The following is a 12,125-nucleotide window of genomic DNA, read 5'->3' as shown; positions in this document are numbered from 1 at the left end:
TAAAAAATAAAGAATACCTAAATAAATAGGATGTACCTTATTCGTTGATTTAGAGATTGAATATTTTTAAAGGCATGGAGTCTCCCCAAATTGATCTATAAGTTTAATGCTATTTCAATCAAAATCCCAGCAGTCTTTTTGCATGTGCAGAAATCAACATGCTGATTACAAAATTTATTTGGAAATTTAAAGGACCAAAAATAGACAAAACAATTTTGATAAAAGAACAACAAAGCTGGAAGACCTACAATAGCTAATTTTAAGACAGCAATTAAGACAGTGGTAATGACATAACAATGGACTTTTAGGTCAGTGGAACACAATAGAGAGTCTAGAAATAGACCCACACATACCTAGTCAATTGATTTTTGACAAGGTCAATGTAATTCAATGGGAGAAAGGAAAGTCTTTTCAACAAATGGTGCTGGAAAAATTGGATATCCATATGGGAAAAAAAAAAAAAGAAATGTGGCCCTTACCTCACACTATATACACGTATAATTTGCCATGAATCTTAGGCCAATTGTAAAAACTTAAGCCATAAAACTTCAGAAATAAAAACTTAGGAGAAAATCTTTGTGACCTTAAGGTAGGCAAAAAATTCTGGGAAAAGCACTTACTAGTTAAAAAAATGATAAACTGGGCTTTATTGAAATTAAAACCTTTTGAAAGATACCATTTAGAAAATAAAAAGGCAAGACACAGAGTGAAAGATAATATTCAATACACAGACCTGACAAAGGATGTGCACCCAGAATATATAAAGAACTTTGCAAAATGGTAATTAGACCAAAAAATAAAATAAAATAAAAACTGGACAAAAACTTGAACAGACATTTCACCAAAAAATAATCAAATGAGAAAATATACATGAAAAATATTCAACATTATTAGTCATCAGGGAAATCCTAAGTAAAACCACAATGAGATACCATTTCACATTCAATAGAATGGCCAGAATTAAAAGGAATAACAATGGTAACTTCTGGTTAGGATATAAAGCAGTTGGATCTCTCTTTCATTCTGAATAAAGTGAAATTGGTACAATCATTTTAGAAAGAAATTTGACAGTTTACTATAATGTTAAACATAACACTTATGACTCAGCATTCTATTCCTACATATTTTTCCAAAAGAAATGAAAATATGACTACAAGAATATCATGTACATGAATGTTCATAACAGCTTTGTTCATAATATTCAAAAAGTGGAAATAACCCAAATGTTCATCAGCAGCTGAATGTATAAACAAATTGTGATTTATATAGGGTTGCCAGATGAAATACAGAATTTTCAGTAAAATTTGAATCTCAGATAAATAATAATTTTTAGTATGAGTATATCCCAAGTATTGTATGAAATATACTAAAAAGTATTCCATTATTTACCTGAAAATAAAAATTAAATGAGCTCCATGGTTCTTGGTGTGTTTTTGTTTTTGCTAAATCTGGCAACCCAAGATAGATGCACATTGTGAATAAATAGGAGTGAATTACTCATACACACAACATGGATGAATCTCAAAAATATTATGCTAGATAAAAGAAAACAGACCAAAAAGTACAGAATGCAATTATATCAAGGCTGCAGTATACAAGATTAATATACAAAAGTCACTTTTCTATATACCAACAATGAACAAGTAGAATTGGACATTAAAAACACAATACCATTTATATTAGGATTCTAAGAAATGAAATACTTAGGTATAAATCGAACAAGATACATACAAGATTTATATAAAGAAAACTACAAAACTCTGACAAATAAAATCAAAGAATTAAATAAATGGAGAGATAGTCCATATTCATGGAAAGGAAGACTCAATATTGTCAAAACGTCAGTTCTTCCAACTTGATCTATAGAGTCTACGCAATCTGAATCGAAATCCCAGCAAGTTATTTTGTGAATATCAACAAATTGATTCCAAGTTTATGTGGAAAGGCAAAAGACCAAGAATAGCCAACACGATGTTGAAGAAGAACAAAGTTAAAAGACTACACTATCCAACTTTCCAAGACTTATTATAAAGCTACAGTAATCAAGGCAGTACAGTATTGGTGAAAGAAAAACAAATAGATCAATTCAACAGAGTCCAGATAGTGTTTCTTTTAAAGATACCAGTGCATTCAAAAAATGTCTTTAAAACTTTGAAAATCGGTTCAGATTATTATTAATCTTCCTTAAAATCCTTGATTATCCTATGTTCTCATGTCTTTTAGTCCTAGCCAAATTTTTCTTAGGGCTTCTTTTCACTACACTCTTTTAAAATAGTTGTTTGTTTTTACAAAGAACAAATCATAAGTCAATACCAGCCAGGCTGAAGTAGAGATTAAGCTGGCATTAAAACACAACTGTGATTGCCATTTCCTATTCTAATCATCTAACCATGCTGCCTTCTGTTTCTGTTTTCTTTCCTATTTTTCATTAGAAATTTAATACCTTGGTAGGGGAAAAAGGAGCTCAAATGAGTGGAGGACAGAAACAGAGAATCGCGATTGCTCGAGCTTTAGTTCGAAACCCGAAGATTCTGATCTTAGATGAGGCTACTTCTGCCCTAGATACAGAAAGCGAATCAATGGTTCAAGCCACACTGGAGAAGGTAAGTGAGAAGATTCATTTATTATTTTCATATTCTTCTTTCAGCATTATTTTTAAATACAAGAAAGTATGGCTCCATAGCGGATTATTTATTAATTTCAGAGCCCTCCTTAAGGTATGGATGCAGTGATTTGGAAGAAAGAACAAGATGCTATACTTAGTGTTAAAAATATATATGAGGCTCATATCCAAGCAAACATCCCATATATACCTCCATTCCAACAGGTCTGCACTTCCCACCTCCCCAGAGTAATTCCACACCTCTACCACTATCAGAATTATAATCGCATCCACCCTTTGTCTCTTCCATATACACCCGTGGGATTTTCTTCTCTGGCCATTTTTTCCTCTTTGGGCAACCCTAGAGTACTCATTTTAACTTAATTTCACTTCAAGTGGAGAAGCATACAGTGTGGTTTGCCTTGACCTTGAACCATCCTCCTTCAACAGCCCTGGGGCCCTCGCACTGACTTCCTGCTCATTGCAAGCTATTACACATGCTTCATGGCCACAATGCAGAATTGGCCCTTTACCATATTGCACTGCATCAGGGAGGGTAGTATCACCCTCCCTGGTGATACTACCCTCCCTGATGCAGTGCAATATGGTAAAGGGCCAATTCTTTGGCCCTTTGGTGATATGAAAAGCCACAGAATAGTTTTTTCAGTGGCCGAACACTCTTTTAAATCATAACCTTCAAACTCTTCAGAAGGCTTAATGGAACTTTTTACTTTGTGCTTGTCTGAAAATGGGTTGTGTTTTTCTCTGTAAGAAAATTACAGGCTCTTCTTTTTAAACACTGATTTTGTGTGACCAGAAATGGATACTGGCAGCCAGACTGCCCACTGCTTATTGAAAAATCTATTAGTTACTATTATCAACTTACAGATCAGATTTTATAAGTTTTTACCGTTGTTTCCATCTCAAATGATGAGAGTGCCACATGTTGCTCATGATATTTCTTATTTTCATAAAATAAGCAAGTGATATGAAAATCCATTTTCATTGTGGACACTTTGCCAATTTGGTTCATTTTGGTGGAGAAGAAACGATGATTCCCTCAAAAGCATGTCTCATACTTTATTCATTTTTTTATACTTAGTAACTAGGACAGGGCTCTATTTATAGAATACACTCAAATTGTGTTTATTAACGGTGATGTTTAGTTACTTAGGGCTTGAACGTACTGAAAAATGATTACACTTAACCATCTCAAATTACAGTTTTTCTAGTTTTATTGAGATATAATTGATATACATATATAAAATTTTTTAAAAATACTGTAATAGGCTGTGAAGTTGTTTAGAGGTTAAATGTTGTACCCATTGTCTTTTCATCCAATATGTTAATCACTTCAGGCAATCAAAACTTGTTCAGACTTTTAAAATAAACAGTTGCTTAGTGACATGATAAACTAATAAATATTTTTTTCCTACTGGTAGAAATGAAATCTATATCATAAGTGAAAAGAAAAGAATACAAAATGTTTGTAAGCTATTATTCCAAGTATATATTTTTAAAATTCAATTATGTTATTGTTTTCCAGTTTTTAAAGGGTGTAATTAAATTAACATTGTAGAGCTGTATGGGTGTGAAACTGCTTTAAATAGACTTTGCTGATCTTTTATGGAGTGAGGGTAAATGGTAGCAAATGAGGTGACAAGTAGTGCAGTAAACTCATGAAATACATATGCTTCAGTATATAATTGACTTGTGGTGAAGAGGAGAGTTAAAACACAGGCAAGGAAATGAACACTCTAGTGCCATGACAGTCCCGTACACCCACTACACAGATGGTGGTTGCAGAACTGAGTCTAAGAAGGGTAGGGCATTCAACATGTCTTGTTTCTGCTCATCTGTCTAAAAACTCTCAGACGCTGTGGCATGACATGGCCTAACCCACAGCAGTTGACAGATTGTTTTATAGCTCAAAATACCATGTAAACCACTAACCAACAAAGAGGGAACAATAAAATGTATTATTTCTTACTGGTGAATGCTGCATCCACCTCCCTCCAGAGCCAGCCTTCAGATATCCTCCCAGCCCCTCCTCTCCATTACCTCATTGTCTTCCTTTTATATGAAACTCCAAAACCAGTAGAACTAATCTATAGTGATAAAAAAAATCAGATCAATAGTTTACTGGGGCAGGGGGTGGGTTTTGATTGAAAAGGGGCATGAGGGAAATATCACTCTTGTTCTCACTTGGATTATTGCAATAGCTGTCTCTCATGCCCACTTCAATCTGTTCTCAACACCACAGCCAGACGATGTTATTAAAATGTAAATTTGATCATGTCGTGCTTCTGCTTCAAATCCTTCAATGCCTCCTTATCTCACTTCTTACGCTAAGTAAAAACCAAATTCCTTACAGTAGCTACAAGGTTCTATGGAGTTGGGTACCAAGCTCCTCCTGGAACCTGACACCCTACCACTCTACCCCACATTGGCTGCCCCTTAAACATACCTTAACACTTTTCATCAGCTAACATACTATATATGTATTTGTTTATTTTGTTATCTCCCTTCCTCCACTGGAATATCTACTCTTTGTTGTCAAAGGCATTAATTGGTTAACTGCAGCATACCCAGCGTTAGAACAATGCCTGGCCACTATTAGACAGCCAATAAATATTTGTTGAATAGTATCTGGATGAGTGTGATACAGAATAGTTCCAAGGCCTGAAGTGCTCTTTTCTGGACTTCTTAGTTTAGGCTTGCTGCAATCTAGTTTTGCTTCACTAATCTTGTTCAAGAGGAGGACTTAGGACTAGTGGATAAAGATCTATACTGCAAGCTATGGAGTTCCACTCTGCTACTTGTTTAGACCCAGCATGCCAATGCAGCAGGCTTCCAGGTTACCCTACCATGAGGAGTCGTGGCAGTGAACACCTGCAGGCCCCTGGGGAAGCAGAGGAAGCCCACACTGATTTTAGGATAAAGCCTGTAAAATCTCTTTGAAATGTTAAAAGTAGTATGCAAATCTAAGGAATAATTATTATTAAGGGAGATTCAGCTACACCACATTAATGGAGTACCTTTAAAAAGACCCTTTGCTAATTATGAAAGATGGGTTTCCATCACAGCTTTATGCTTTGAAGAGACTGAGCTGCTTTTTTGCAGCCCTCATAGGCTTTTCTTTATCATCACTTCTCTTTCTCATGTGGTGCATTGTTTGTCTTCCTCTGAGGCGCCTTACATTATGTTTATACTACTTGGAGAATTAATAAGTAAATTGGTATATTACATTAGGCTGTGGGTTACCTTATTATATTAAGCCCAAGAAGTGGTTTTCCAAAGCTGAAGTTAGGTTAATTATTATACATACACACACACACACTCACACATGTTTTGGTGTGTCTGTCAGATATCTTACTTTCTCTTTACATATGGAATTGGGAATTTTTTAGATTTTTTCTTTTTTACCATTTGTAGCAATACTATAATAGTTGGGAACAGACAAGGGATTGCTGCAAGGGGATTTCCTTGGCTGGAATTTAGCCAGGAGAACAAAGGCAACACAGAGAATACCTCATCCCAAAGCATCATGGGACATTTTACAAGCTTGCTTAATCAAGCTCACATTTATAAGGCTTGGTGTTAAATTATAGGCCACTAACTTCTTTTAGGATAGCACTTCTCCCCCTTTGATAGATCAGGGTCCCATTGAGAATCTGACTAAGAAAGGGAAAAATAAACCACTGTAACTCTTCCGAAAAATCTAAAAGTGCACTTGTACAGAAAGATTTATATATAATATTGAGGGGTTCACAGACCCCCTGAAGCCATTCATAAGTCGTTATTTTAGGTGTAATAAAGGAACAAATGAACAATAATAACTAATCCTTACAAGAACCCAATGCGATTCGTACATGTATTCTCCTATTTTACAGATGTGCAAACTGAAGCACGGAGATTGAGTAGTAGATAGGAAGCAATGAAGTCAGAACCTAGACCCAGACAGTCAGCCCTCTAGCTCATTCATATAACCACCATGGTATATTGCCTCAAGATTATACACCTGCTAGGGTTTGAAGCTAAATTTGAAACCAGATCGCTCTTAAACTAGCCTCTTATAGACTTACTTATATGATCCAGCAACTCCACTTCTGGACATGTAATCAAAAAAACTGAAAGGACAGACTCAAACAGATACGTGTGTATACCAAGGTTCACAGTAGCATCATTCACAATAGCTGAAAGGTAGAAACAACGCAAATGTCCATTGACAGATGAACGGATGAACAAAATGTGGTATGTACATACAATGGAATAGTACTCAGTCTTAAAACAGAAGGAAGTTCTGACGCATGCTACAACATGGATGACCCTAGAAGACATATGCTAACTGAAATAAGACAGACACAAAAAGACAAATATTGTATGCTTACACTTATATGAGATACCTAGAATAGTAAAATTCATACACAGAAAGTAGAATAGAGGTTACCAGGGGCTAAGGGAAGGGAGAATCAGCAGTTATGGTTTAAAGGGTACAGAGTTTCAGTATAGGATGAAGAAAAAGTTCTGGAGATTGAGAGTGGTGATGGTTACACAACAATGTGAATATACATGAAACCACTAAAGTACACTTAAAAATGTTAAAATTACTTTAAAATTTTATGTTATGTTATTTTACCACACAAAAAAAGAATGATCTAAGCCTGAGCATAAAAGGATAGTGACACAGAAGGAATTGACCTCTCAGATCCAGGAGGACCCTACCCTTAAAAATGGTTAGAATGACAGCACAGCAAATATAGCCAATATTTTATAATAGCTTTATATGGAGTATAATCTATAAAAATATTGAATCACTATGTTGTACAACTGAAACTAATATAATATTGTAAGTCAGGTATATGTCAATAAAAAATAGTTTTAATGGTTAGAATGGTAAATTTCATGTTATCTGTACTTTACCAGCATTAAAAAAAGAACAACTATTTTCTATACAAAACCACACTGCCTTCTTAGAAAAGAAACTCAAACTGTACCCCAAATTGAAGCTGCTATGTAGGACTGTAATAGACTTGTTTTTGTCCCCTTAAGCTGCTTATTTTGACCCTATTGTATATATAGCTAGTAAATTTTTCTTCCACAAATGAATTTAAATCATTATTACTTAGCAGGACATTTCAAAGTCTTTAAAAAACATAGGAAAAAAACTTAAAAATATACAGCAAGGTATTTTCCCATGATACGGATACTTATCTTAGTGATTTCTGTGAATTTAAATTATTCCTAAGCTTTGTCCTCCCCCACAAATAAGGAAAACTCCTATATAAAATATTGATTATCCTAACTCTTACCAAATAAGGCATCTTTAATGTATTGTTTATTGGTCAGCACTCTGAGCTAGGTAAGACAGTATTGCATCCTAGAAGAAAGATGAGCTAATTATTGTAGTGTTTTTTTATTCACTGTTTACTTCATCATTTGCTTTTTGTTGTAAACTTCTTCACAAATAGTAGCTTTTTAATAAATTTAAGAGAAGGAAAATGGTATTAAGTGACTATAAATAATTTTATTATCTTCAGTTGTTTGTTAAGTTTTTTAGAAGTGAGAATGAACAGATTCCAGGCTATAAAAAGAAAACATTGTACTATAGTGTACTATTCCAAGTTCCTAATTAGGTAGTACACATGGCTTCAACTCAGCAAAGAGTTTAGATTTTGAATGTGTTTTCTTTTCTAAAGGGTCTTAACCTAAGCATGCATACATATTCACATGCAAGTTGAAAGGAAGAGATTGGTGAGGAAGTGAGTCCCTTATTAAATATAGCTTCTAAGTGCCTGAAATTTTTCTTTTTGTCACCATGTTTTACAAAAGAGAAAGCATTCTCAGACAGGCATAGTGATGTGACAGTAATTCCATATTGTTCAGCTACGGTACCAATATTGACCCAGAAGAATGCCAGGCCAATTGGCTTTCAACATCATAATGATGTAGTTAAGACACCAAAAACCCTGTATTCCCCATATAACTACCATAGAGACTTTCTTGTAGTAGATGATCAGTTAAAATTTGGTAGCTAAAAGATGTGGAAATTTGTTAAAGAGTAGTGAGAGATTTGTCAGACTGTATTTTTGAAGTATTGGGTACTAGGGTTTTCCAGGAGCCTCTTGAGGTATGAAAGAAGGTGGGGAGGTGAGGTAGATGAGCAGGTAGGGCTGCACCTCCCCCCACCCCCGCCATCAACAATTCATATAGAGGAGTTACTCATTAACCTGTATGGTTTATTTACATATATCAAGTTTCCACATGTGCTTTCATTTGATGAAAGGATTTTTCATCTTAAAAAAAAAGAGTTTGAAGACCATAGGACTGCATCATGGAGCAAATGTTATCAGTGGGCCCCAAGTCCACCTGAGGCAATTTTCTAGGAGGCAGTCAGTGGGAACTTGTGGTCCCATAGGTTTCCCACCTTATGCTTTCTGTGAGACACTAGAACTCTGTGTTTCCAGGCTTCTCCAGAGAGTATATTACTCCTGTTAACTGACCCAGCAGTCAAATGCAGGCCCTCTCAAATGCTCACAGCTTTGCATTGTTCTCCTTTCTTTTCCTGTTGCCCACACTTATTCAAGGCCCATGGCCACCAATGGTGAGAAGCTAGCTGGTCTCCTCAGGCCCTTATCTCTGCCCTAGCAATTCTGGGAGGAATGTTTTAAAGCACCCTCTATTTCAAAATCCAAGCTAATTACCTGATGATTTATGGTTATGCATGGAATTGTGAAGTAATCTGAAAATGCCAGCAGTGTCAAGTACAGATCTTCCTGTTGACCTTTCTTTGGTCATATAACTAATTGTGTGGCTTTTAGCTTTGTATAAACTGTGAAGGAGGAGAGGAGATGCTAGGAAATCCTTTCAAATTGGTACTTTCTAGAAGAAATAATAGCAACAAAGACATATTGAAAATCTATCACACCTAGGCATCTGAGGAAAACAGTGGAATGGATTGCACTACCTTCCTTATCTTTACAGTAATTCTTGCTAAAAGACAAAGCATATGCTCTCATTTCTTTGATCAGTTTTCTAAGAGGCCTTGGCTTCCAAAATCTCTTCTCTGTTTTAAGTCTGAAATGATTAGTTTGGAAATTGTTTTCTCCCCTATGGCTATTATATCAAGTTTTAGGTCACACATATGATGTAGTGAAGTTGTATTCTTGTAGTATACTTTATAGTACCTTAAGTGTGTATGGTACTTGTAGGCTCATTTGATAGGCCTTTGGAGCAGTTTTTCCCTTTTAAAGTATTAGGTATTTCTGTAATTTATTTCATATACTCAGACACTAATTCATGATATAACAAATTAACTTGTAACATAACATAGACTTTATTCAAATGTTTGTAGTTTAGGCCAGGAGCCTGGCAGCATAAAGATGATACAAATGGGTAAGCTCAGGCCGTTCCCATCTGGGGAACATCAATGCACGCTAAGGCACAAATGTAGAAATGGTCATCACTTATTGTCTGTTTTCAGGTGTCAGACAACAGTATGAACTTTCGCAAAATAAGTAAACCTGCACCATGTGTAATGCCTAATAAGTGAAGAAATATGAGAATATATGTGTATAAAAATGCCTGTGAGCCCCTCTTTGAAGACGAGAAGGGCTGGAATAGTACAAACCTGCACCAGGAAACCTTGTGATTCTGATTCTGTCACAAGAGGCTGCACACCATTCTTGACCTTTTCTAGTTGCAATCTCCTAATTGTTTCATTTTACAGCATTCTCTCTCCCCACATTCTCCTTTGAGTATGATGTGTTATATGTGCCCTTTTATAGTTTTAAATTAAACTTCATATGCATTAATTTGTTTTAAGAAATGTTTGCTAGTACTGTGAAAACCATTGAGCTAATTGGTAACATAGTTTCATCAATAAGGTTTGAGCTCTGTTTGCTTTTAGGAAATAATATTTGTAACCTCAAGGAAATGTAATTGAATCAATGGGAGAGATATGGGCCGGGAGCCTGGGTATCTGGGTGTTTTCACTTTTGCAGTGATAATTCTTCTAATGCATTCACACTCAACAACAGTGTTCTTAACATTATCTTTTAAGGCACTGTAATTAAGTCCTAGGGTCTCCAAGACCCAAAATAGAATTCAAACTTCAAGTTTGAATGAGAGAAAGGGAATCAGTATAGGCTGAATGTCTTACCCCTAAAAACTAGGCACATCAGACAAACCCAAACTGAGGGACCTTCTATCAGGTATGTGACAGGTATTCCTCAAAACTGTCTAGTACCTCAAAAATAAGAGCTATCTGAAAAATTGTCCCAGCCAAGAGGAGCCTAAGGAGACATAATGACTAAATGCAATGTGGTATTCTGGAGAGGATTCTGGAACAGAAAAAGGATAATAGATAAAAATTAAGGATACCTGAATAAAGTTTGGAGTCTAGTTAATAATTAGTTTTATATTATTTTGTTAGTTGTGACAAAAGCACTATAGAAATCTCAGATGTTGACCCTGGAGTATACTATGTGCAGGGTACATGGATATTGTACTACCTTTGCAAATTTTTTATAAGTCTAAAATTATTCTAAAATAAAAATTTTATTTAAAAAAACTAAAACGAAAAAGCTAACTACATTTTTTACTAATTTTTCATACCATTCATAAGAATGTTTTTATATAAGCAAGGCTTAGAATTACCACATAAAAGTAAATAAGAGACTGAGGAAAACAAAAAGCAAATAAAAAATCATTCCCCAAGTATTATCCACTCATCAGTTTAATAAAATGTCTGTGTTTGGCAATATGAAAAATAAAGGAAGCACTAAGCATTGCAGTACTTAGACCTCTCTTCTACCGCAGAGTATATTACACATAAATATCATCTATAGAAACCACATATGTCCATTATCAGACCTTGCTGAAGTTAAGAAAAAGAAATCTTCCTACCTACAATGCAGTTAATTGCTCCTCAATCCGCTTTTTCATTATATTTACATAACATTCATTAAAATGTCTCAGTCTCATTGGGGATTCTTGCAGAACTTCAAGCATGGCCAGCTGGGTTGCTGTGTACTGATGTTTCTTTTGTTTGACTTTCTCTTTCTTAACAGCTTTTTTGAGGTTTAATTGACTTACAATAAACTGCACATACTGAAGTATACAATTGGAAAAGTTTGGGCATATATGTATACCTGTGAAGCCATCACCACAGTCAAGCTTGTCAACCAATCACTCCCAAAAATTTTTACATGCTTTTTGTAATCACTGCATCCCAACCTTCCCAATGCTTCTTCCCTGACTCTTAACAGCCACTGATTTGTTTACTGCCACTATAGACTAGTGTGTATTTTCTAGAGCTTTATGTAAATGAAATCGGACAGTATGTATCCTGTTCTGTCTGGCTCCTTTCACTAAGCATAATTGTTTTGAGACTCGTGCATGTTGTGGAATGTATTAGTAGTTCCTTCCTTTTTTGTTGATGAATGGTATTCCATTATATGGATATACCACAGTTTGAGCTATTGGTATTGATGCCCACTTGAGTTATTTGGTTTGTTTGCAG

At 35.2% G+C, this 12,125-nt stretch overlaps 1 protein-coding gene across 1 annotated transcript in view; it reads left to right on the top strand.

Moving 5' to 3' along the window:
* The window catches only part of ABCB5 (ATP binding cassette subfamily B member 5), a 113,013-nt gene that overhangs the window by 31,829 nt on the left and 69,059 nt on the right, over positions 1 to 12,125 (top strand). The window contains 1 exon segment of the mRNA XM_004316485.4: positions 2,433 to 2,603. Within this exon segment, the coding sequence (XP_004316533.3) occupies positions 2,433 to 2,603 (171 nt within the window).

The sequence above is a fragment of the Tursiops truncatus genome, chromosome 9, assembly GCF_011762595.2.
Source record: "Tursiops truncatus isolate mTurTru1 chromosome 9, mTurTru1.mat.Y, whole genome shotgun sequence".
NCBI classification, from domain to species: domain Eukaryota; kingdom Metazoa; phylum Chordata; class Mammalia; order Artiodactyla; family Delphinidae; genus Tursiops; species Tursiops truncatus.
Note: the sequence above shows the minus strand (reverse complement) of the source record. Positions and strands in the feature narration are given on the sequence as shown.